The 27,206-nt window shown below is 37.4% G+C and overlaps 1 protein-coding gene across 1 annotated transcript in view; it reads left to right on the forward strand.

Moving 5' to 3' along the window:
• The window catches only part of LOC120506736 (mitochondrial intermediate peptidase), a 66,694-nt gene that overhangs the window by 7,138 nt on the left and 32,350 nt on the right, over positions 1-27,206 (forward strand). Inside the window, exons 5-15 of the mRNA XM_039718698.1 lie at positions 193-279; positions 1,244-1,307; positions 2,987-3,169; positions 6,077-6,233; positions 6,636-6,684; positions 7,320-7,380; positions 8,033-8,085; positions 21,626-21,779; positions 22,707-22,784; positions 23,747-23,951; positions 26,752-26,861. Of these exons, the coding sequence (XP_039574632.1) occupies positions 193-279; positions 1,244-1,307; positions 2,987-3,169; positions 6,077-6,233; positions 6,636-6,684; positions 7,320-7,380; positions 8,033-8,085; positions 21,626-21,779; positions 22,707-22,784; positions 23,747-23,951; positions 26,752-26,861 (1,201 nt within the window). The remainder of the gene's footprint in view (positions 1-192; positions 280-1,243; positions 1,308-2,986; positions 3,170-6,076; positions 6,234-6,635; positions 6,685-7,319; positions 7,381-8,032; positions 8,086-21,625; positions 21,780-22,706; positions 22,785-23,746; positions 23,952-26,751; positions 26,862-27,206) is intronic.

The following is a 27,206-nucleotide window of genomic DNA, read 5'->3' on the forward strand; positions in this document are numbered from 1 at the left end:
GGTTTGTCCACGTGCTCTGTATAGAAATTTTCTACTTTTTAACTGTGATTGTGAACCTGAAAGCATTTTGAAAATACAGTCCTTGGCTTTTAATGTTGTTTCACTAAATACTGCATTTGAATAAGTAATACCAGGAAACTGAAATATTAGTCTGTTGTTAATGCATGATTCTTTTACTCTGTATCTTTTCAGATTAAATACAGATGTTGAACTGTGTCAGAGTCTGAGATGTCTGCTAGCTGATGAAACTGTAATGAGTTCCTTAGATCCAGAAACCAGGTACTTATTAATGCTTATAGATCTTTACAGATTATAAATAGAATCTTGCAGATTTAGTTTCTTAGATGGTATATATTGTTCCTTATTACACTTAAATTTTGTGTTTTCTTAAATTAATAAATGCAACTTTTGGAAAACAAACCATATCTCCATTATTCACTTATTAGTCTGTACCAAACTACCTGCACAGGGGTCAGGAAGTTTGTAGTTGTGTAATCTTGGAGAATGTGACTGTAGAGCACAAGATGTATTTATGCTGAATAACTGAGATCTTGCAAGAACAAAAAAACTGAAAACTTAAGATTTTCTTCAATAATATTCTTTTGATTAAAATTACATACTGTGCTGTGATGTGCATATCAATGTTTTTAGGAATAAAATAAGGAAGAGACTATATAATTTGATTTCACTCTATAGAATTTCATTTATACTTTTCAAAATCAGATTAGCAGTACATTTATTGAAAGCTTACTTTACGATTGCTGTAATAGATTTTATTAGCTGTGTATGCAGTTACGGTTTTGAATTATTTATTCACTGACATGGTTAGACAAGTTTAATGTATAAGTTATTTCCTTCTTCCTTCTTTTACCACGATCAAGGATGTTAGATTTGGAAAGGTATTTTTCTGATGTTATAATAAATGAAATGTGAAAAGAAATTAAAATGGTAATCTGCACAAATTGCTTGAACATCTAGATTAAGGTACTGGAATTATTTTGAAGGATGTTTTCAAAGCAGATGACTAAACTAAAAACAAAGGACAAATTGTTTCTCACTGAGTGAATTGTTAAGTACCTAAAACATAGGAAATCTTTGTCCCTAATAAAAACATTCATATAACTGTGGTGTTAATCTCTGTGAAAGACATGAAACATAAATAACTACTAAAGGCAAGATCTGTTAAGAAATGCTGCTTACTATCAAATGAGGCTGTTTTAACAGGGATTTACTGTATTTTTAGGCGAGTTGCAGAACTTTTTATGTTTGATTTTGAGATCAGTGGCATTCATTTGGATGAAGAAAAGGTAATTTCTGGCTACAATGTATGAACAGAAGTTTGTCTGTCTACAAAAGACCAGATAATGAAACATGTGGGATGTGAAAGCACGTGCATCTGGGTCAGTTTGTCCTATGTGGAATTTTGTCACCCTAGAAGTGATTAATTTTGTCTTATTTTAAATCACTTCTAAAGGTAGTTTTTAGATAGTTGGTTGTTCTTTCTAGTTTGGTCCTCATCATTCCTTTCTGTTCTGAGGAATTATAAGCAATTATTATGGGATCCTATTTTCTTTCTTTGGTGTCTGTATCAGATATTTAAAATAGCTGCTCAGCTGTCAGAACATATTTACAGAAAGGGAAAAGCAGCACTCTGTGCACCTTGAAGACCTTGAGGTTAATGAAGTGCCGTGTGTTAGAAGGGTTCAGGTGTGTGTCCAGGTGCTCCTGGGGTGCTTTACACAACCAGAAGTTGTAAATCTTGTTCAACATTGAGTATCTGGGCATAGTCTGATTACCTGACTTGGAACTTTTATATACTTTTGCAGTAGTTAGTGATGGATTTTTCAAACTCAGCAGCTTACTCCATGCTTTGTGGTATGGATGATCTCTGTGTTCATAGTTCATGTCACTGTATGAAGCTAATTCCTTGTTTATCTGAGTCATCCCCCCCTAAAAGATCTTCTATCAGACTGATGCTATAGAGTTATTCTGAAGATCATGGTTTTGATGGTGTTTTGTGACCTAGAAAACGGTTCTAGAATGTATTTTTACAATTACTTTGTCCAAAGAACAGCCCTGAAACTTCAGCTCTGGGGTTTATGTCTGATTTGACTATTGGTTCTATGGTGCTTCATCTCCTTTCATTTACACTTTCACTTATTTTTACATGTTTTCCTCTTCCTCCCTTGCCTATCTCACTTTCCTTGTTTGCTGCTCAGTGTTTCTTTTAAATTCTCATTTAAGACTAGAAATCCTTCCCTTTTGTAAGTTGGAGTTTATTTCTGCTACAAAGACTTCCTGCTTTTTAAAATAAAACTCAAAGATATATTTTCAAGAGAAAGGGTGGGAATGGGAAGACAGAGATCACAGTATGTCATTCTCTGGACTTTACAAGTTATGTTGTATTTTTACCCTCAGCCTTTTTTTTTTTTTGAGCTATGAACCCACACACAATAGAGACCATACTCCAGTAATGTGAGCAAGTTCACTGAAGCACATCTTGCATGATCAAGTGCATGAAATACTGTGATGGTGATAAAACTCTAAATCACAAACTCCTAAGAGAAGGATTGAAATACTGTAAATAGTTTACAGTCTCCAGACAACAGCACAATGCAAATGGGAAAAAGAATTTTGTTCTGTATCTATTTTAGGGTACCTCTCTAAAAGATGCTTCTTTTTTTTTATTCAGTCTTTTACATAGCAATCAGTTACAAGTTAGCAAAGCTTATGTAAATTCTACTTGAACTCCAGTCTATATTTTCCTACTGCAGAAATGTGGGCATTTTCTTTGAAATTTCAATGCTTTATTAGCATCTAATCTTGTTTACTTGCCCTGCATTATGACTTTATTGATTCTGTAGGTATAATCTTAAGTGTTGTATTTTCTGCTTAGTTTTTGAAAGAGTCCTTTAAGGTTTAAAAACTTTGAGTTCTGCTTGTACTCTGTCTGAAGATATTATTTTGTGCTTTATTTTTCCTACAGCGCAAAAAGGCAGTCGACCTCAATGTCAGAATATTGGATTTATGTAACGAATTTCTGATAGGAACTCACATTCCCAACAAGATTGACAAACATGTTTTGCCAGAGCACATTCGGTATAATTTTACAGCTGAAGGCAATTACCTACGAATTGCTGGTCTACATGCTGATTGTCCTGATGATCTGGTTTGTATTCCCTGACTTTACTTTGGCATCCTTTATACCAGAAGTGCATATCAGTTATTTGACTTGTTAGTGAGGCAGATTTATGTGGTTTGTGATTATGCTGTAATTACTAACAAGGAAAAACATTGGTAGAATGTAATAATCAGTGGCATACTTGATAGTAGCAGGTATGAAATAATGGCTGTGCAGATTGTGAATGGCTGGAAGAAGAAGAGGGGTAGAATACAGACTGGATTTTAGGCAAGCACACTTCATTTTATTCAGAGGTGGGATCCCATGGATTGCAATTCTGAAGGGTAGAGGAGCTCAAGAAAGTAGGCAGTTCTCTAATGGCAGCATCCTCCAAGCATGTGAGAGTTTTGAGATACTCAGTGCATCCTGATTGTTAGAAAGTCAAGCAGATGTATCAGGAACCAGGCTTGACAAGCAGATGACTCTTAACAAAGCTTCATCTCCAAGAGATAGCATACATGGAGTGGAAGTTGTTGCTCTTGTGCTGAGAATGACACAGGAACAGACAAGAGGTAGGACTGTAGAAAAGTAAAGAAGATTTCATTCAAGAGAACTGCGCGGTTTTTATAGAGTAATATGATAGATCCTATTTGACTGGTTAACTAACAAAAACATCTTCCTCACACACTGTCTTTGAAAAGAAGAGGAAAACAAAATAGAAAAACACCACCTGCAAATTGTTTATACTTAACAAGTTATCACATCTTTCCAACTCCCTAAAATTTCTCACAAGCCACTGTGAGAAACACTTGCCGTTTCTCTCTCTCTGTCCCATGATATCCACAGGAAGGTACAAGATCCAGGGGAAGAATGTAGAAACATTGCCTGTATGTGTAGATATGATGTTGGGATAGTCAAAGCTCAACTGCAGTTATGACTTGGAAGGCATATCAAAAGCAATGAGAGGAGTTACTGTTGCCTTGTTACTAAAAGCCTGAGCAAGGAAAGCATAGGCTTAATGCTGAGTTAGGTGGGTGACAGTGGCAGCAGACAGATAAGGCTGAGACAGGCTCCTCACTTGCTTTTGCCTCAGTGTTCATCAGTGACTTTAGTCCAAGGCAGGAGATTACAGTCTGGATTGGTGGACAATCAGGTAAAAAAAATAATTTCATTATTAGACTCAGAGAGTGGTGGTAGAAATGCACCCTACAGGAAGACTGGTAATGGAAGAATTCTTGTGGGAGTCTGTCCCTGTTTAACACCTTTATCAGTGACATAGAGGAAGTGACAGAGGGCTTGCCTACCAGATGTGCAGGGGAGAGCCAATAGGGAAGAACAATCAATACATGAAGGTGAAGGCTGACATTCAGAGTAGCCTAAAAGCTGGGATAATGGTTCAGTGACAGTCTTATGTAATTCAGAAAGGACAAGAGCAAAATCATACACCTGGAAATGGAGAACTCCTGGTTATAGGACAGGCTGGGACTGCCTGGCTGGGTCTCATCTGTGGCAAAGGCCCACAGTGCTGGTGAGCAGCAAGCTGAGCATGAGCCAGCAGTGACCCTGGCAGCAAAGGGCCAGCAGCAGCTGGGCTTCCCTTAGAGACTGAGCGATGAGATTATGGCCCCACTCTTCAGGAGTGTCTTCAGCAGAGGCCACCAAGATGGGCAGTACCTGGAGTGCCTCCATTGTGAGGAAGGGCAGAGGGATTTGGGTGTGTTCACCCTGCAGCAAAGGTAGTTTGGGAGGACCCTGACACCACCCTGCCAGTACCTACAAGGATGACATGGAGAAAATAGAGCCAGGCTCTTCAGCGTGGTGCATGACAGGAGAACAACTGTCAGAAGCTGAGATGAGAAATGCCAGCTGGAGAAGTTTTTCCTGCTGATGATACCCAAACAGTGAAATAGTAAGGTCATGGTGTCTCTCCTATATGTGCAGGGTTTCAGGACCAGACTGGAAAAAGCTTTTTGTGACTTGGTCTTAGCTCATAGCTGTCTCTGCTTTGTGCAGGAGGTTGGATTAGAGACCTCATGAAGTCCCATCCAACCTGAATTATCCTGAAAAAAAAATTACTTTAGTTATTGTTAATGTTGCTTTTCTAAAAAAGAATTAATTTAGAGTTATAAATTTAAAATTAATTTAGACTCATTGAAATGTGGCAGTGGCCCCCTAGGATTTTAGATACAATTCAAGGATCAGGAGCATTTTGAAACACTCCAGGGTTCTTTCTTCACTTATGCTATATAGAGAGAGGCTTAGTTCAGATGAAGGCACATATAAGTTTCTGCTGCATTTCTTGAACTTATTCCATATGTAGAAATACAATTATTACAATTATACATTGGTTTGTGAAACATAAAAACATTTTATTAAATTCTATTCAGGTAGGTTTTTTTTTCCCAGAGTTATGAAAAGACCCAAGCTAACTAAAAATATGAGAAAAGGAGAAAGTTTTTGGGCAGATGGGCTGACTAATAGTTTTCTACTACAAAAGAAATAAGGCTTTTCTCTTCCTCTCTTTTCTCTCCCCTGATCCTGTCTCTTTTTCTTGTCAGATTCTACCATAAGCAAACTTAACTGCTATGCAGAGAACAACTTGGGTTTATTTTCAGAAGTTTTAATGAGTTAAGACAGCCCACAGAGTGGTCTGAAAAGCACAGATGTTGGCAGAAAGAGGGAGGTGATGAGAGACTGTTGACAGGAGTAGAGAACAGGACCCTTTCTGGCAGTCTTGATCTGTTAGGTTGTCTCATTGGATTTCCTCATTCCACTTTTAATGGGTAAGAGCTGTAATTGTCAGGCATTTGTAATTACTGTTGTTAAAAGGCTTTAGGCCTTTTCCCACCAATATCAATGAAATACAGCTGTTATGCCAGATCTTCAGTTGCATCACTTGTTTCTGTTAGAAATTACTCTGTAGCAATATGACTTTTTTTTTCCCCCTTGTATTAGGTGCGAGAAGCTGCTTACAAGATTTTTCTCCACTCCAACTCTCAGCAGCTGGCTCGACTGGAGGAGTTGCTTTCGAGCAGAAACAGCCTGGCACAGCTGGTTGGCTACGACACCTTCGCCCACAGGGCTCTTCAGGGAACAATGGCCAAAAATCCAGGTAGTAAGGCATGCGTGGAAGGACATGCTGAGAAGTCCATCATGTAACATATCAGATCAAAGGTTATTCATTTCTTTAGCTAAGTTTGCACATACTTCATCCAGTGAAGTGTTTTATTGCAGTTATATTTTGCTGTATGCCATACTCAGTGGTCACTGTAAATAACAGTGGGAGGATCTGTGTTTTGGTTCAGAATTGATGCTCACTCCTTAGATTATGAAGGTATCATTATCTCAGCACATAACAAAGTAAATGGAGTACTAAATTCTCTTGAAATAATGTCAATGGAGTAGTTTGTTAAAAAATCTAATGGAATTTTTGTTTGGAATAGTCTCATGTAAGTTTAACATCCTTTAGGGAAAAATAATTTTAATATTTTTTCCATTTTTTCCTTCATTCTAGAAACAGTAAGACAATTTCTGGAGAAGCTTTCTGAGCAGTTGTCTAAAAGGTATGTCTTTTTCACAAAGTTTTTTTAAAAAATACTCTTTTTTTTCAAGAATACAGGGACTTGTGTTAGTGCTGCTTATTATGTGCTCTGATGAAACAAAAACTAAGACTTCCCCAAAATTTTGAGAGAAAGGGAAAGCTGTGTGCTTAGAATAAGTTCTGTGTCTGTGATCAGAGAACACCTGGACTGAATGAAGAAGTGCAGTTAACAGGAAACAAGAAGACCAGGTTGAAGTGTAGAACATCTCTCCTGGTCTTCTTGCCATATGCACAACTCCATACGTTTTGCATCTATAAACAATTTTCCCTGTTTGTCCCTCTTGCCACCCTGAGCTCCACACAGCACAAAACCGTTTCATCACTGGGTATAAATGGGGTGTGTTGTAAGAATGAAAATGCTTTTGAGCTATACAACCACAGGAAGAGGGACTGAATTTGAAAGTACCTGAATTGCAGAAGCAGAGTGAAAAGGTTTTTCAGCTGTTGTATGTGGGCCTGCCATTTTATCTGGTCATTTGGTATAGTACTATAAATCTCTGATGATGGACATTTTATTAGGATGCAATATTATCATGCACTGTATTTCACTGCTCAAAAATCTTTCATTAACATTTTCATAATAAAAATACTTTTCAGAACTCAAAAAGACTTTGAAATGATGACAAAGATGAAAATGAAGCTCAATCCCCACAATTCAGTAAGTTGCATTTCCACATGTGATTGTCTTTGTTTCTTTTAAAAATTACAGTATAAGGTAATCATGTTCTACAATTACTTCTACTTTAGTGTACAAGATGTAGTAGAATTAGAAACATTCTCTCTTCTGGCTTCAAATGCTTTCTGACTGCTTAGTTGCTGTATTAAAACCAAATACTGAGTATGAGAGAGCTGTTGGTTTATACAAAGTGATACTGAGATAACCAAAACATAAAGCAGTGAAAGGGAGTATCACTTTGCTTTGAATTAATTGGCTCATTTGATGAAATAAGGCTCTTCTTTAGGTTAGATTCAAGCTCAGTTTGTATACTACATTGAATGTATCTTAATGCTGTACATATCTAGATTTATCTTTTTATTTGAACTGAGTGTATTTCTTGAAATCTGGTATGAGGTCCTATTATATAGTTGAATAAGAAGACCAATCTTCAAGAAATGTTAAAAGGTTATGATATATCATATCAGGTTATGATATATGATGCTATTTTTGGTTTGAGCCCTAACTGTTTCACATTTCTTTTCAAAATTCTCTGACTTACTGAAACTGCAAAAATACTCAAGTGAAACAAAACTTTTACTTTGGGTTCACTTGTTGTCTGTTATTGTAATTATAAGCTGGAATTCTCTTTCAGATGTTGATGCCATGGGATCACCCCTATTACAGTGGAGTCCTTCGTGCTGAGAGGTAAGCTCCTTATGTTCATGATTGTAATGTAAATGAGTGTCCTTGCAATAAAGACAAAGAAAGTCCTAACATAAACAGAATTTCTTTCTTTGAAAATGTACCTCAATATGAAAAGAATAAATATTATCTTATGGGAGAGTTGTTTGTAATATTTTCTAGTTACTGCTGGAATCCCTGTAGAAGCTTTTGGCTCCTGTGTTGTTTTGCAGGGAAGTATTGGCCCTCTTTGAAGATAAAAGAGGACAAAGCAGTTTGAGAAGAGATAGAAAATCCTTATTCTTGATTTGCTTTTAGTTTGGGTTGTAGTGATGTTTAAAAATAAATTTTAAACACTGAATGCAATTCAGCTTCATATTTTAACTTCATTATGCTTCTGACTGAATGTGCAACTTCATCCTCTTTTGCAGACTTGAAATAGGAACTTCGTCTTAAATCTTCACTGTTTATGGATAGAATTCATTCTTACCTCTTTAGCAAAGACTGGGAAATAAATCCTTTACACAGACTTAAATAGTGCACAGGGCCTTTGCACATAATGAGATGTCAGCTGTGAAAGATGTAAGCCCTGCGTGTTGCCTTTAGTAGATCAGCAGCAGTGACCTTTGAGGTTTCTCTTGCAAAAGATAGTTGAAAGACATGCTGCTCTCGCAAGGGAGTTTAGAAAAAAATTCTTCCTTCACTGCAGATTTACAGTTTTTTGGTTTTTAAAAAAACATACACTAGATGTGTCTGATTAAAATTGTAGTTCACTCTGGATCAGAAAACTGTGGTAGTATAGACATGGCATGAAAGAATTACCAGCAGCTGGCTTGGTTGTTTTCGGAACTGGTGTGTGCCATAAGGGTTAAAGCATTAGGTGTAGAAGGCACTGTGTTTGTTACTTCTCCTGGAAGAGTGTCTTCTGATGCTGGTTGTCCTTAGTCTTACTGTCCTTCTTAGATCTCCTCATAGAACTAACCATCTCATGATTGAGTTGCTGATGATCACAAGTAAATGATTCTGCTCTTTTTGGCATTAGAAAGAAAAATATTTCCTTTCCTTGGGGGGCTTTGTAAGAGACCCAATTAAGTTACCTTAAGAATTGCATGGTGTCTTTGTGAAGGGAGAGCTGCAGGTAAAACAGACCTAGACATTGGCAGTGTATCTTTGCTATTTTTTTTGTATTCAGGCACCAAGTCTGGAAGTTGGATCAGTGTGAAGAGTCTCCTGAATCTGTGTAAGGCCTCCCTGATTACAATCCAGGATTGGGGCCCAATGTTTTTCTCCCTCCAGCTTGGGTAGGACTGTTCGTTTCTGGCAGATATACAAGGATCTACAAGACGGGGAAAAAAGTAATTTTCCTTTCCATTGTGTGCAGAGCTGCTTTGTTTTAACACAGGAGCGTAGATCTTTCATGGTCCTGTTTTCTGGATAGTTGCCTGTCTATGGAAAAAGTGTTTGATCTAACTGCCTGAACAAGGCTTTACATTTATTCTGCTCGTATTGTGGATGGTTAACAGGGTACTGGACAGTGGATAATCAGCTCTGAAAAGTAAAACTCACTACTCCCCTGCATAGTCTAAAGGACTGTGCTCTATGAGTGAAACTAGGCAGGAGTCTGAGTGTTCATAAACAGCCAGAGGATGGGAATGTACCTTGTCATGTCTGTGCTCTAAATGCCCTGTTACCCAAATGGGAATCTCCTATCCTTTATCTTGTATTTGTGCTTACCTTGTTTGACCACATCCCTTCCTGAATGCCCTGTGGATGCTATGGTACGTTCAGTTCAGCACTTTTGTAACTGAAAGATGAGAACTGTATCTGTCACTCAAACCTTCCTACTTGGCTGGAGTTTGACTTTTGGCTATTTGTTGTTACTGTCTTCCTAACTGAGCCAATTATCTCATAGTATTAAATTATTCATCTGAGGAAAAGTGATGTTGTTTTCCTTGGTTTGTTGGTTGTTTTTTTCCATGGGAAAATGATGGAATGCTTTTTTAAAAAAAATTTTGTTTTTATTTTTTTTAATTTTTAAGCTCAATTATTTTAATAATTGAGCTTAAATAATTTAAGTTCAATTAAATTTATTTTTACTTTTGTCCTATTTTATTTTGCATTTTTTCACCTTGGAATCACAAAATATATTTTAAAACAAGATGCACTTAACTGTCATACATTTCTGCTGTTCTTTGTTTGGTCTATTACATTTTTTTTGGTTCTCTGAGGGTTTCTTTCTTTCAGAAGAGATGTACTTTTAGCTTCAGTCCTTTAACAGAAATGCTGTGGTTGTAGTAGTGCTGTGCACTTAGCCTGGCTTACGTGTTTGTCTCTCATGTTTTGGGACTCAGTAGTAGTTTGCATGGTAGGTTTTTGTATTAGGAATTTCTCTTTTCTTCTGCTTAATAAAACATTTTTGTTGAAAGGGAAGCAAATGTGTCCTTTTGGGTATTCCTTTTGGACTACTGTTGTCACTGTGGCTCCAGCTGAAGTACAGACTCATAATTTTCTAGGTATTGTCAGGTAGATAAGATGCAGGTTATCTTTACAAATGTAGGTATAAAGACAGAAACTATGGGGATTCAGTTCTTGATTAAGTAACTCAGCACTAGGGGGTGCAAGAAATATTAGATGAGACGGTGTGTCTGCTGGAAAATGGTTACTGTTTCTTAGTTTGGCCTATTCAGCCATTCCTCTTTAGTCCTCCAGATTTTGACCGGCTACATCTCAAATGACATTGAAACTCATGACATGTTTTTAATGTGACTATTTAATATTTGCAGCATGTTGTGTATTTTAAATTGATATATTTAGTCTTTACTGTAGCAGTATTAAGGAAACAAATCCTTCACCAGATTTCTAATAACTAGTTCTAAGAGGCAGATGTTTACTTCTGAAGGGTGCAGGATGCCCTCATGCGTTTGGGCTGTAGAGTTTTGATGCTATTTGCTGTCGCCTCGGGTTGGTTTTTGTCACTTCTTTCCTCGCGTTACCGACCGTCGCTGCTGTTCTGTCCCTGAACAGCAGGAGGCGCTCCAGACTCGAGCCGCAGCGTTGCGGTTGTTCTGCCTAAACCCGGCCACAACAATTTTGTTGCTGTCAGCTTTCACCAAGTCTTTTCCCTGGAAACTTGATCCTACTTCAAAAGTGTAAGCCTCCTGTTGATGGGAACAGGATATTTTCCTTTTTTTTTTCTTTTTTTTTTTCTCCAGACTATGTTAAGTAGCCTCTCTGGCTTTAAACCTACACTTAAGACAGTGTAATGCTTTTGTAGCGAAGTTTAAGAGGCAGGGAAAATACACGTTGGTATAAATGCACTTTTAAGAGAAACAGGAGACAGAAGTCTGAAATTCATGGTAGTAGCGTCTTAAAAGAAGATAGAGTAATTAGGAGAACCTCAAGAATTTTGGCAGGCTAAGGGTAATAAACCAGTGAATGCTAGAACATGCTTCAGCGTCTAACAAGTAAGAAGATGTCTAATATGTATATTATAAAAATAATAATGTTGCATTTTAGTGCAGACAAGTACCCAAGTATTAATTAAATTGCATTACTTCTCAGTAAGTGCAGCTATAATTCTCAAGGCCCTGATCTTGCAAAGATGTGGTAGTCCTGCTGACTTCTTCCAGGTCAGAGAAAAAAACACAACAAAAAATTACCACAAAATGCTGTGAGAGACTTTTTGAGGTCAGCCATTTGCCTTGAAGGTAGGATTGACTGTGTTTAGTCACTTCTGACAGAGGTGCAGAACTGTTCTTGAGAACCAGCAGCAGTGAGCTTTGTGTATTTGGTATTGACTTCTGTTTTCTTAACCTGTGGTTCTTGCCAGGCTGGGTTGACTTCACTGGCTATAATTCACTGTTAGGATTTTTGCCAAAATGTCCCAGATTTTATTCCACTTGAAGCTGTGATGTGCTTGCAGAGTACTGACTCTGTGCTAGTCCCTTTCTTTGGGACTGCAGAAAGGAAATAAGACCAGCCTTGAGGATGACAGATCAGTGCAAAAATAAGTTTGTTTCCTGATGTGTAGGAAAGAGAAGCCACCATGACAGCTGCAGGCGTTTTGGATCTTGGGGTGCCAGTTTAGCAGAAATTAGGAATAAATCACCTCCTTTCTTGATGGGACGGTACATGGTTTCTGGCTTTAGGGGAGGGTGGGCAGCACTTCTGGGTTTTTTCAGAGGGGTACCAAGGTATGAAAATGTGACTGGATGTTTCACAAGTTCCTAAAAGCTACAATTAATATTGAGGTTTGCAAGTTACTAGGAAAGAAACTTGTTCATGGCTGCTTTTTGTAAAATTATTTTTAGTTTTATGAAAGACTCTTCTCTCTTGGGAATGCCATGTGGAAGTATAGCCCAGACCCATTGCAGAACATGTGAGAAAACTGTCACTCTGTTCAATTTGAATGCTGAAGTAGAAATGTAATGCAAAATATAACTAGGAAATCTTTCAACCAGAGTGCTCAGAGAGGAGGAGAACTATGTGTAACAACCTATTTATAAGAAAGGGAGGGCATGCCTTCTCTTAAATCAACTGATGTAGGTATAGAAAGTCCACTTTAACTCACCAGTCACTAAAGCTGGTGGATTAAGCTTTTTGGAGAAAAACCTGGAAGTTATTGAAAAGCATTGCTGTAAAGCAGAATTCAACTTTCAATAATTATTTCTTTACTGAAAACATTGTGGAAGAACAAAGAAATTGCTAAGTTGCATGCAGTGTTGATACCAATATTCTAAAGTGCCCTTTGACCTCCTCCAAAATATTCTAGGAAGTACAATTAACAGAAAGAAAAAAGGAATGTGAAATACAGGTGCTATTTTATGGTTGATGAGAGTACAAAGGCATTCTATTCTTTTTATTATTGCTATTATTTTTAAGAAATACAGAGTCTTCTATAAATCATTGTTCAGAGCCTCCCTTTAGGTAAAGAATTAAGTTTCATAGTCTGGCATGTAATGAAAATTGGAAGGGGTTTTCCTTGTCTTGATCTCTTCAAGTTAACCTGAGGGGTTCATCTCACTTTTATCTTCACTAACAAGATCTTTTCAAGTTTCTTTGAAAGTTTTGATGGGATCTGTTTTATTAGAGATAGTTAACTTTGTCATCTGTATTTTTGTGGATGTCAACAGGATAATAATTTTTATCACAAAAACCCCCAAAGAGGTCAGGATATATCAGGGACTACATATAATAGCCACTGATAAGAATTTTTGCCTGGCAGCTAATTTGCAATTGTTAAGAGTCTTAATGCTTGTGTTCTGAAGAGCAGTGATCCTAATTCAAATATCCCTAATGTTCAATTTTATAAAAAGCATTCTTAATAGAGTAGATGAAAGTCATGTTGCACAAAACAGTCTTAGCCTTGTTCCATAGACACAGCTTAAATGAAAGTGATTTTAGGAGTCTGCATTTTATTTAGACTCAGTGAAGTCATAGAAGCTTAGAAATAATTATTTATAATCACATACTACATCTTTGTTTCTCACAGGGCCACAGCCTTTTTGTTTGAAGCCTGCTGTTCTTGAAGAATAACCAAACTCATTGTGTCAGTTAACTTCTTTTTATAATCATTTTTTTAATTGGTTTGGCTACTTTACTTCTCTTAAAAATACTGCTGGGCTGCAAACTGTGAAAGTGAAGTGTCTGGATGTCTTAAATGTAGCTTATCCTTTAATAAGAAGTAGGAATTTACATTAAAGAAACTACAGCTTTCTTTGATATGTCTACTTTTGTTAGGAGGCTACTGAGGTTTCTCTTGTAAAGTTACTTAGCTCACATTCTGACGGAGTATATGAGAAAATTTTCATTCTTTCTTGGGCTTTGTTATAAATACAAATGCTTTGGCATTTGAAATCAGATGTTCGGAGTGAATTAAGTTACTGGAACATGCAAAATGAATACAGAGCAAACCTATTATGTTCAAGTTTGTGTCTCAGTCTTTTACAGTTTTCAACATGTAAGCGTGAGAGTTATGCAATTTTACAGGAGAAACAATTAATTTGAGGTTCATTATTACAATAAAAGGGATGTCTCTGAGTCTTAATTTTTATCTTTCTTAAATCAAAGAAGCTCAACTGAAAGTTTGGCACAGAGGAAAATATTCTTTTCCATTGTAGAGGAGTTCATGTATGTATTTGTTGATGCTGTTACTAATTTTTGCAGGGTGAATGTGTGTTGGTGTCCTCTTTTTTTTTTTACATAAATGTTATATTTCCTACATCAAAACAAAAGCTGCCTTTTAAGAAAGATATTATTAATATCTAGGCATGTACAAAATCCTTGATTTCAGGAAGTCTTCTTTTAGATTAAACATTGTGTTTTCTGATGGGTGTGTCTATGTCTGTAACGGATAGAAGTTTTGATATTTCCTTTTCCTGTTCTTCCAGAATTGCATTCAGATCCTTTAAGTTTCATATAATGGCTTAAGAAAATTTATGTGCTTAAGTTCAAGGATAGTTGGGAAAATATTTTTGTAGCAGTGCAAATTGCAAATATCAAAAATCAATCCATACCTGTGGTTTTTTTTCTGGGGATACACTAGAGGAACTGTTATATGATAGGAAATCTTTCTGACTGGAATATACACTTCTCTGCAAAGTTAACACCATCTGAGATCCATCTCTTTTTCCTGCATTTTCAAAGGCATATTCCCATAGGAAATACTGTGCTCTTCATCCTTTTTGGGTTCAACTATACAACATGCAGTCCAGTCAGAGAAACCTAAGTTCCAGAAAGAAGCAAGAGCTCATAGCTGAGCCCTAGACATGTGCTAGTTCCCTCTAACTGGTACCTTATGAAGCTTGAAAGTGTCATAATATTTGTGTGTGCCCTTCTCTGATGCCATGGGCATCCTAAGGTCCAGAACTCACATTTTAAGCAAAAGGGTATCCAGGCTGGGTGTTTGATTCTTGCCCTGGCTTGCTTAGCTGCCCTGAATATTTTTTATTCCTTAGGAAATGCTGTAACCATGTTTCCATGTGCTTGCCAGCTTTGGAGACAGCAGTACAATATTTTTCTGGTGATCTTACTCTGCAACGTGCAGAAGAGTCTGTCTGCTCTTCTGGGGCTGCAAATTACAGCATACAAGAACCCGTCTTCCAGGTCTCCTTTGCAATAGTTATTGTCACTAGATTCTGTCTGTCTCTAGAACATTAACCTTTCTTCCTAGTAGCAGTAACCCTTAGCAGAAGTTTTACTGGTAGCAGAGTGCCTGTTACTGTAGTTCAGTGTGGGTCATGATAATTTCCTTTCTGATTTCTTTTCCCAAAAATACTTGAGTGCACTTCCTGTTGGAGATAAAATCGTAACTTGTCTGAATAAATGTGGAGGCCGCTTGCCAAAGAGTGTGCTCATAATAAAGCAGCTGCTTCTTGCAGTTTTATTTCAATTTTTTACTGTTTGTTTTAAATAGAAGGCACAGAGCTGTACAACTATTCAAGCTCACAATTGATAACAGCTTGAAAATTGTGCATAAAGTGATTCTTAGAATGGTTGCTGCTTTAACTTGTAGTATAATAAAATAATTGTGTGCACAGTAGGGTCATCAACATTTATTAACATGTAGATTATGAAGATAGCTTTGCTCTGGCTAGTGAGCATTTCAAGGGCAGGCTAAGCTAAAGCACTTTGGAAGTTCTGCTCCTTTTTATGTAGAGTCAGTCAGTATCAGCTAATTAATTGACTGAAGTTGTACTTTCATTCTGTCAATTGAAAAGTAATGTGCAGTGGAATCCCAGAATCACCAAATTGTTAGGGTTGAAAGAGACCTCTGGAGGTAATCTAGTCCAACCCCTTGCCAAGGCAGGAATGTCTTGGTTTTGGTAGGGTTTGGTTGGGAGGCTTTAGTCTGCATTTACAAATACACTTGGTTTCATGTATGAAAGAATAGGGATCAAAGAAGCACCATACACCTGGGATAGAAGATGGGGAACTTTGAGTTTTCCCTTTAGCTTCAGGAGAAATTAATTTTACAGTCTTGGATCAGCCCTCAAAAAGGCTCTGCATCCTACACAGACAAGTTCTGTCTTTGTTACTGGGCAATTTAAAATGCTAAAGGAGTGTATTGAGAGAAGTCTTCATCTTAAAAGTTTTATGTGGTCTTTTACAAAATCTGGACCAGGTCAGAGTGTGTTTTGAAGATAGAACTTGAGACCCTTGAACAGCATGAGAACCTTCTTTGAAAGGACTGAGGGAAGAGAAGTTTTGATTGCTGTCACAGTCCCAGTCCCCATTGCTGCGAAAGCTGAGCTACCATGTTTTCAGATTGGCGTGAATTTGAATGCCAAAATAGTGTGCCTGGGAAATGTGTTCTTGCAGTCCCACTAAGACAACGAGGCTGTCAGTAATGGAGATTGAGTAATCATTTGTTAGCTAACAGATGCTTTTTTTTCTTCTCATCTGGAAACAATGAAGTTGCTAATGACTGCTACCATTTGAGTGTCTGAAATCAACCAAGAATCTTCAACAAGGGAGCATCTACTTTGTGAACTCTTCCAAATACTTTTCTACCCACACTCATATGTCAGATTTAATTTTTAGAGATCTAGTAGAGATTGCAGCATTTCCTGTTCTGTTCATTGAGTATTTTTCTTTTTGGGGAAGGTTCAAATCTTTCCATTTCTTCGCTTTTCCCCGTTGTCCTCTAATCTTACCTAGTGTTACACCTTTTATTTTTCAGTGAGTAGCATTAAATCTTGAAGGTGGGGGCTCAGAAAAGAGTCAGTCATATGCTTGCTCTTGCCACTGAAAGGCAAGATCATCTATCAGTAATAATTCCAGGAGCTGAGGTTTTTTGGTTATAGAACATCAGTTTCAGATAGCTGAGGTTTCAGCTAATTGCTGTTCCTAAGTAAGTCCAAAGAGAAAGTTTTCCTGGAATCAGTGCAAGTTTTGGGTTAGGTTTTCTTCACTTAGAGTTGGTTGTACTTAATTTGTGAAAATAGAGTTCATGTATGAGGTAGGACCAAATTCAAAACTTGGGAATTGAATCTGTGTTTTGGTGTCTGGAATGATTACTGCTTAGTGGGTATAGACTGGTATTTAGACAAAGATTTTTGAAGATGTATTACACACTTTTTGGAGGAGTAGCTTTTTTTTTTTTCACTACCCAGTACTCATTTTGAAGTATTATTGGTTATTATAATCTGATTGTGATAATTGCACTTTATTATGGGTTTTAACCCCTTTCTGCATAACTCCTAGGACATTGCATTGGCTAGCAAACAGTGGATGCCAGATAACTCAAGGTATAATAATCTCTGCTGACTGATGCCAGAAGTAAGTTAAGTATTGAGTCTGTGGCCTAAAACACTAGTGGTATTTGAGGATTTTTCAATATCTTCAGCTTTGTTTTTTTTTTGCACACTGGTATAATAGGCAAAGCATAAATTGACAATTGAGATCAGAAGCAGAAACATTTTTGTTTTGGCATTCTGTATAAAAAATGTTGTTTTTCAAAACTTTTTTCAATTTTCCATTGGCAAGAAGAACATTAACACACATCTTTCATTAAATGTGGGAGAGGTTTGATCCTGGCAATGTACTACCAGAAGGGACTGACATTAACTTTGTGTAGTTTCTAGTAAAGTGGTTGTTTAGTCAGGACCTCATTGTACTCAAAATGTCAAGATTGTGACATCTTCAAACATTAGCCAAAGTAGGGGGCTAGTTCTTCTGGGGAGTCTGCCTTAAGGCATTATAGTCTGTTACTACTATTTTTCTGGGGGGGTGGATAAGTATTATGTTTTTTTCAAAGGACAAAACTATTACAGACTGACTTCCTGCCATGACCCCACCCCCTCTCCCCACTTTGGACAGTGACAGTATATTACAAAGTATTTATCAGAAAGCCTTCTTCCCATACTTTTCATCCTGGGGTGGGGTGATGGGGACATTGTGCATGTTCAAGGAGTGCTGGGAATGAGAAGTAGGCATTGATTTTTCCCTGCATATATTAGTATCAGCTGTTCTATCCATGAAGAAATAGCATGGCTTTCTCCCACTAGTACATATCTGTGTATTTGACTGAAATGAAATTAAACTTAGTTTCCACTGTTTTTTTTCCACCCCTCTAGTAAACATATTAATCCATTATTTCAACTGAATGTGGTAATCCTTTGCAATTAGTATGAAACATTGGCTTCCTCTGATAAAGCTGGAATCTATCTCATACTGCAGCTGTGTGCTCTTAGTCCTAGGTTCCATGTGACATCTTCACAAAGTAGTTGGAGTTGGAAATTTTCTCCGCAGGTCATCTGGTCCAGCCCCCTGCTAAAGCAGGGTCTCCTAGGGCTGAGTGTCCATGATCATGCCCAGGCAGCTTTTCAGTGTCTCCCAAGTTGCAAGACTTTGTAACCTTTAAGGATAACCTGTGCCACTGCTTGCTAATCCTCACTGGGGAAAAAAATGTTTGCTGATGTTAAGATGCAACATCTCATTTTCCATTCTGTGCCTGTTGCCTCCCCTCCTGTCACTGGGCAGCACTGAGAAGAGCCTGGCTTTGTCCTCTTTGCACCGTTCCTCCAAGCAGCCACTGTGGCACTGATCACCCTCTGGGCCCTGCCATTCAGGCAGCTTTTTGTCTGCTCATCCAGCCCATACATTGACAGCTTCTCTGTGAGGATCTTATGGGAGACAGTGTCAAAGGGCTCACTGAAGTCCAAGGAGGTGACGTGCACTGCTCTCCCCTTTTCTGCCACGCCAGTTATTTCATCATATAAGGTTGTCAAGCCATTTAAGCATGACTTGTCTTTGCTGAATCTATACCGACTGCTCTTGGTGACTTTCTTGTCTTTCATGTACTTGGATGGAAACTGTTTCCAGGGTTAGCTGGTCCATACAAAAAAAAAATCCTGCTCTTTAGAAAATTCTGAGCAGTCTTTACACATCTTTCGATTTTTCTGATTTCTTGTGTAAAAGTTATCTAATTTCATGAAATATTTTCAAGGGACTGTTCTTTAATTTCTTATTATTTTCATGTTCTCTTATCCTGCAGCTGAACTCACTTTTGGGAGTAACACATTTTAATTTCCTGCAGCTGCGAAAATCTGATGTTTTGTTATGAATGTGAGCTGTTGGTAGTGTTAAATTTTGATTTACTGAAGTGTGTTTGTAGTACTGTATCATGTGTTTCTTTCTTTAAATACCTTGTATGCTTGCCTCTCTTCTCCCACTAGGCAGGGAGGAAATAGCACAGGAATCCTGGATGATACTGGATGTCTGGGGGGGAGGAGAGTGTGCAGGCTTTGCAGATAAATGTAGATTTGGCAGATTGAAATGCACTCAGCAAAAAAGTCCTGCAAGGAGCCCTTGTGCAGTGAAGCCACTTCAGCTTGTCTGTGGTGTGTATTGAGACAGTACTTTAGTAGCCAGATATTAGTTAAAGAAGCAAATATTTGAATGAGAAATTGAAAACTCATCTTACTATTCATAGTGGCATGTAGGATGATAGCACAAGATTTTAAAGTAACATGACAAAAGCTGGTTGTAAACTGTTATGGAGGTTGTTATGATTTGCTGCCAAAGAACGGGGCGTTTTAACTGGTCTTGTAGTCTGTATGCAGGGAGAGCTTCAGAGCAGAGTCAGGAGGCCTGAAGCACTTAATGGTGTGTTTCAGTTTTCATGGTAACAGTCTGGCCAGAAGGCAATCACTGGGTGATTCTATAAAAGTGTGGAGACATCTGAGATATACCTGCTGAAGCTTTCCAAAAAGGGCTGCTGTTGAAAGCATTGCAATTCTTAGGAATTACCAAGTTAAAAATTCTTATTATATTCAATACATACCCTGTAATTCTGTATGTTAGGGTGGAAGGGGGTAGTTCTGTGTGTCAGTCAGTGTCCTTTGTACTCCAGATTTCTATGGCTTGTATGAAAAGTAACTCATCTCTTCTGCTTTCTTTTAGAGACTTGCTTTCAGTCTTTTTATCTAACTTGATCTAAAGTGATTTATATCATGCTTATTCCTTGGGTGTAATGACTTTCTGAGTAAGAAGGAAAACATGTACATGGAAGTGTACATTGTGTGAATTTAAGTGTGAAGTTCTTGAAAAAGTGTCAGTATGGTAGAGGCAAAATCTGCTTTATTTTCTATGTTCTACTATAGTATTTTCATAGAATGGAATACACTGACTTCAGTGTGTGTGGTGTGAAAATAAGCAAAATCTTGTACCTTACCGTATGGTGGCTTAGAGGAGTAACCCCACCCTGCTGCGCCTCACAGCTCAGTGATGCCCAGCAGTGAATCGGAGCTGCAGTTGTAAGCAGCACTTTGGCAAATGAAGTGTCCCCAGTGGGCTTCTTTTTCAGGTCTTCTCTGTGGGAGTGGGAAGGAAGGAAGGAAGAGTAGGTTTATGGGTAGGGTCTAGCTGTTTCTTTCACAGCTGGTCTGTAACTAAGCCTTTTGATCCCAGGCCTTAAAACAGCATGGTTCTCATCTTTGGTGTCCAGCTATTGTAATCTAGCTGATGCATGTTTAAATTTCAGTGACTGTGGTTATCTAGAGGTAAGCAGTCTTTACTCTCAGACCCTAGAAAATGGTATAAAATAGCACTCGGGCTTTGTGTGTGAAATGAGGCAAGAATATTTATTGCCATTTGAGGTGCACACACACCTATAAGCAGATTCTAGTTCTGATTTTGCTGTTGTCTCAAAAGAGTTTTGTGGTGCTGAACAGCTTCTGAAAGGTGTAACTTTGCAAAGGATTTATTTGCTTGACACACTTGTAGTGTGTTTACTTTTTAGGATCAGAGTCTCTCTCTCTATAAGGGAGTGTAAGCCCTTCTACAAACTGCATACATCTCTGAACTCCTTTTTGAATTTTTTATTCATTCTGTTTATGTGTGTGCATGCAGATGTATGATGTCTTCCTCTCTATGAGTGTCTTCTGTACTACAGCATCTTGAACATAGTTGTTTGAGGTTAGGCTCGGGAAGCTTTGTTGGCCATGTTTGAAATCCATGTTGCATACTGAAATTTCCAGGTGGCTTGCAGCTGTAAGATATTTTCTACATGGTTCAAGAGAGTCCCCAGAGCTTGAGGTGTGATTTTTGTGTGGGAGGTGATTGTGTCTCCTTGGTGTTTCTGTTGCTGCAGTGAAAGGCAAGACTGCAGAGTCAGCAGTGCTTACCAGTTGGTTTCCTGCCCTAGCTGGGGATTTGGCTTACACCACAGCCAAAGCCAGCTTGTTTTTCTGATCAGTCACACGATACAGCCTTGGCATGGCAAAGGCACTTGAGTGCCAGTGGCCTCTTGAGTATCAAAAGCCACTGCTTGGCCACCCATCATGTTGCCATGGTCTTTTGGGCTACATGTTCACCACATTTCTGAAAATTTCATTTCAACATCTGTTGAATTTGGTACCCAGATTTGAATTTAAGAAAAATTGAAGTACTGCAAAGCACTGTGCCTGTAACTTGGTTTCACTTGAAAAATAAAGCCAAACATGCTCGCTGAGGGTCTTTGGGCTGAGCTGGTGTATTTTGTGATATCCTGTGGCTTGAAGGTGAGTACTGTAGTTATGTAGCTCTGCTGACTGACTGGTTTGGGATTCTTGTATTCCCTTAGGTACAACATTGATCCTGGCTTGTACTGTCCATTTTTCTCTCTTGGGGCATGCATGGAAGGTTTGAACTCTTTGTTCAGTCAGCTCCTAGGGATCTCTCTCTATGCTGAACAGACAAAGAGAGGAGAGATTTGGTCTGAAGATGTTCGAAAGTTGGTAAGTATTCATGTTCCCAGCATCTGAAACCAAAGGGAAGAGAAACAAGATAGTGTGTTCCTGTGAGCTATGAATAAAAAAAAAAATACCTGGATGCCTATCAAAAACACAAACTACTTGTCTAATTTCAGTTGAAGTTAGACCTCAAGAGCTTTATCACCTCTTTAAGTGCCTTTTGGATGTTTGGTATTTTGTGGCCTTTTAATAGCCCTGTGTCAAGGATGCCTGAATCAGAAACAGTTTCTGATCGGAGATTATTGTTGCACCTTTCTGAATGGGCCCTGTTAGTTTTCGTTTCAATTTGTAGATGACCATAGATTCCTAGAATGCTGGAGGTGTGTGTCCTAGCTGTCATGTGTCTGCCTCATTTTTTAACTCCTTAAGTCATCTTAACTTTGAGATTGATTTTTACTTTTATTTTTCTGCCCTCTTTTTAGGGGAGGGTGGAAATCAAAACCTGGGCAGTAACTTACTAATCAGGTTCCTAAGTTCCTCTGTTGTTTTCCTACATTTATTAATTGCCAGATCGTCTCCACTGCTCTTCTATCCTCAGCCTCCAGCAATATCCTCCACCCTCCTTTATATACTGTGGGTCAATTTATAATTGCTCCTTACTCTTTCTGTTTTTATTTCTGTGGTAAATCAGCTTCTGTTTGCCATTTGTGAGTTTTTTGACACAGAAAGTACTTGTAATACTAATCTGTGACTGGCTAGTTTTGAATGAAATGCAGAAATGTCTGTAGTTTGAGATACAAGATGTCAATTTTGTCCATATATTTATTTTCAATTAAAATTAAGAACAGATTTTATATTAATTATTCCCAGTTTGTTTGTTATTTCTTCATTATAAGTCTTGGGATTTGAATATTAGGTCTTCAATTTGCATGTTATCAGTGCTTTCACTATGGAAATGATTTTTTTCTTCAGGCTGTTGTTCACGAAACTGAAGGTTTGCTAGGGTACATCTATTGTGACTTCTTCCAGCGACCTGATAAACCACACCAGGTAACATTTATGATCTGACTTCACTCGGGTTTTGTATAAGTAATGACTGTAGCATTAGTACTATTTGCGTTTAATATAAATTTGGTTCATTTAATATAAACTTGCTTCATTTTAAAATAAATTTAAACAGGGAATGTCTGTAACTTCATATGTGGGTTTTAGAGCAAGCTTTCATTTAAAAAAAAACACCCAATACGCTGAACTCAGACTCTTTGTGGTACAGAATAACGGGTGCTAGAAATGTTTAGAGAACTCTACAGAAATGGTAGATATTTAAACACTTGTTTTCTGGCCTACTGTTTACAAGTAGAAACAATCTGACATTTATACTTTCTAATCTGTACACTCAACTCATTTTTATTCTAAATTCACTTTAAAACTGTAGATGGTTCTAACTGTTGTGGCTCAGTCACTACCTAGTGCCAGTATATTTGTAATAGGATGCAGTAGAGTAGACACTTCACTCAGTAGAATCATCTGCAAATTACCACCTTTAGTGAGGTGATGAATGGACAAACTTTACATTAGTTTAATATATAATTCTTTTGCTAGTAATTCACAATATACTAGTGGTGCTGTGTGGTATATTTTGTAAAAAAGTTACTGCTGAAGGTTGAGGAGAGAATTTAATCTGTTTATTAAGGATTTGACACATCAGTAAATTTCTTGTCGCTAGTGATACCTGTTAGAAAGTTTGAATGGTTTTGATAATTCTAAAACATAAATATATAATTTTATTTTCTAAAAGCCACACAGCCTTTCCTTTATGGAATAAAGTAATTTCTTTATTAATTTGAAGTATATGGTAAGGATGGAGAAAGTGTTTTTCTATAGCAGCACTGAATTCTACTTGTGTAACTGAGTATATGTTCCAATTTGATGTAACAGTTTAATTTAATCATTGCTTTAATATCACTGATATAATGACATTGGCTGTCCATGTTTATTTTTACCTTGAAAAGGACTGTCACTTTACAGTTCGAGGAGGCAGGCTAAAGGAAAATGGAGAGTACCAGCTACCTGTAGTTGTTCTTATGCTGAGCCTTCCCAATTCAACAAGGGGTACACCAACACTACTAAGTCCTGGCATGATGGAGAATCTGTTCCATGAAATGGGACATGCTATGCATTCTATGCTAGGAAGAACTCGGTACCAACATGTCACTGGTAAGAAAATTATAGTAGTGATTTTTTTGTTCTAGTCAAATGTATAATTTCCAGAAGAAAGGTGTAGATTTAAAAAAAAAATAAAAATAGAACAAAACAAAATAATAAAAAGAGTATGAATCAAAAATAGTTGTCATGTTAATAGTTCTATACCTTGATGATTTGAGAACACAGTATCAGATCTGCAGATATTATGTAAAACTCAACCAAACAACACCTGAATATTCTTTTTCTAATAAGAATTTGGTGTTTGTATCTCTTCTTTATATACTGTTGATCTTTATTCTGTTGGTGGTATCCACTCTTTCAGGTTTGTCTTATGTGCAGTTCATAATCATTGGAATAGTTGGAGGTTGGGAAATAGGTTGTACCTACTGTAAAACCACTTGGAATTCTGGGTTGGAAATGACTTAGGAAAATGAATGAAGGAAAATTAGTGAATTAGGTCTCGCGAAGAGTAGTGAGGGTATTGGCTGGCAAGTCTCTGGCTTCTAGAACTTCCTGCAGTTGTGACAAACAGGTCAAACACCCATGCTGGCTAAGGCTGCTTGGCATGCTACTTTATTACCTGTGGACAGCTTGGTATATTCTTTTCCATAATGCTGTGCTGGAACTCTCAAGTGCAGTAGACATTTACTTATTAAAAACAAACAAACTATGAAACAGGTGAGAGTGTGAATCCCTTCTCTGAAGAATTAGTTTTTAAATATGTTTTACCATTTTTATGCTAATAATACAAAGGGGTGTTAATGTTAATGTTTTATCAATAGATACCTTTGCACCCAGTGGCAAAATACTCTTTCTTTAAGTTGTCCATTTAAAATTAAAGTTGACTGAACTATTTTATATATATATATTTTATATATATTTTATAAGTATGCCACTGCTAGACATTGTTAAAACAGATGAACAGTGTATAATTCCTTCAGTATAAGCTCCGTGTAGTCTTTGTGACAGCTAAGGGCTCTCCCCCACTCCTTCCACTCATATAGCCTTGCTCATCTTGAGCTACAGGAATGCTTATAGGCCCAAAATAGCCACTTTGGTGTGAGTTCTCCTCTTGTGCTGAATCATGTGTTTCTGCATGTCAAACTCTTGAAGGGGCAGGAAGTGGGTAATTGTGAGGCTCAGATTTTCCAGGAGTCCCTGTGCATGGTTTCTGTGTTGCCTTAGCTCCAGGCAGTCCTGCATCCCAGAGGATTTCACTCCAGATCTAGCATTGCAAAAGCAGCATTGGAGGTTGGAGGTCAGTGGTGTTGTTTCTGTAGAGAATCCTTTTTTAATGGATTTGGAATGTGTAAAAATCAAAGGGCTCGTCCCAGGGATGTCTGTTAGGGGCTGTCTGCTCTCATGGAACACAAGGGTGGTAAAGTATGGAAACAATATGAATACAGGCTATTGTGAGCACAAGAAAATTAGACATTCTAGTAGAGATGAGCTGAATTATTTGACATCTTTCCTGCTCTCTTGCCTTACTTTTCTTTAATTCAGAACTATACTGTGCAGATCAGGCATTTTCAGAATATAAGGAGAATTTTTGCTACCAAATGGATTTTTCAGCAGTGGTGCAGGAACAGAATCGCAGTTTTATGTGTCAATGCAGAAGTGCTTGTAGCTAATGTGTCTGTGAAAAGGTGCAGTGTGATTTGAAATCACATCAGAGCTGTATCTAACAGCTGTAAGTATTAGAATGGTAAAGGTACTGGTGAAACCTCATGTAGTGTTTGGGCATGTTCATTTTGTGTCTGGTCTGAAGGTGAATTCAAACTGCAGCAGGTACAGAGAACTAGAATGGATAGTTTCTTAGACTTTATCTTGCCTTTGGATAATGATGGCTTAGAGAAGATATAGTTTCTCTCAATTTAGTAGGTAAAAACCAGTGTGATAAATGCTATTTATGTTAAGAGCAGTATCAGTCTGAATCACTGAATGTAAACAGATAAGATTGAAAATTAGAGAAAGGTTTGTAGAGGTCAAAGGAATGATTTTGAAAACCAGTCTTCAAATAATAGTAAAAGCAGACTGGGATTTAAGACTGATTCTGAATGTTGACATTGTCTCTGGCAGACTGGTGTAGAGGTGATGACCCTGTGGGTCCACACAAAAGCAACAACTTTTCCATTGCTAACTTTAAGATAGAAATTAGAAATTCAGCTTTGATTTGGCAATGTTTTATGCTTTTTAGTAACTTTCATTGGGTAAGATGCTGATAAAGATTAGAGTAAATTAAAGTTTTTGGTAAAGTGCTTTTTGAAAATAGGAACAGCTGAGATATTACCTCATTGCACTTACATAGAACATGTCTTCAATCTGCAAGAGTGTTCCTTGAATGAATGACTCGGAATCATAAAGTGAGGTTAATATAAAGCATAAGAAAGCTCAGCAAACAGATGGAAGCTAAAACTTGTAACTGTGAATGGGATTAAGGCAGAGTTTTATTTACATTGTAGTTTAATTTAGGTTTAGGACACTTAAATAGATTTGGTGTTTCATGTAGGGCCAGTTTGGCTACAGTCTGGTTTAGTTTAAAAAGGGTGTGATCCAGAGCTTTATAAGGTGCCTCACCCAGCTGTTCAAATATTTTGTTTTACTTTGTGATTTATAGTTAAATGTGTAGGATTATAATGAAGCTTTTCTGGCAGTATGTACAATAATGGAAATAAAATATTGACTTAATAAATGAAAGAACATTAAAGTTCACCAAAAGTCCAAACTGAAAGTTGCAAAACCTTTTGGGAAGAGTTAACTATTTGTTAGTGAAAATAGCAGATGCTAATTTGTACAATTATTCTACCTCTAGGAACCAGATGTGCTACTGATTTTGCTGAAGTTCCCTCAATTCTGATGGAGTACTTCGCAAATGACTACCGAGTGGTTAACCAGTTTGCAAGGCATTATAAAACAGGACAGGTAGGGAAAAAATGTAAAATTTTGAAAATAGGAAAAAATGTATGTAGGAAAATAATCATCTTTACATGTGTTATTAATTAATAATGTTTAAAGTAGAAATAAAAATGGATAAAATTATTTTAGTATTACAATTTCAGTTATTCAGAAAAAATGTTCATATTGTCATTGCAAAAAAAATAAATGTAATCTGTGGAAGAATACTAGGGTCTTATATCCTAGGTTCCAATTACATATTTAAAACTTTCAGCCTTTTTTTTTTCCTACAAGGTATAGTAGGTGAACAACTGTTGTGTGAATCAAGTTGTTTGGAATGATTTAATATAATTACAGGTAAGTTATGACAAA

The sequence above is a fragment of the Passer montanus genome, unplaced genomic scaffold (assembly GCF_014805655.1).
Source record: "Passer montanus isolate IOZ18808 unplaced genomic scaffold, ASM1480565v1 scaffold4, whole genome shotgun sequence".
Lineage (NCBI taxonomy): Eukaryota > Metazoa > Chordata > Aves > Passeriformes > Passeridae > Passer > Passer montanus.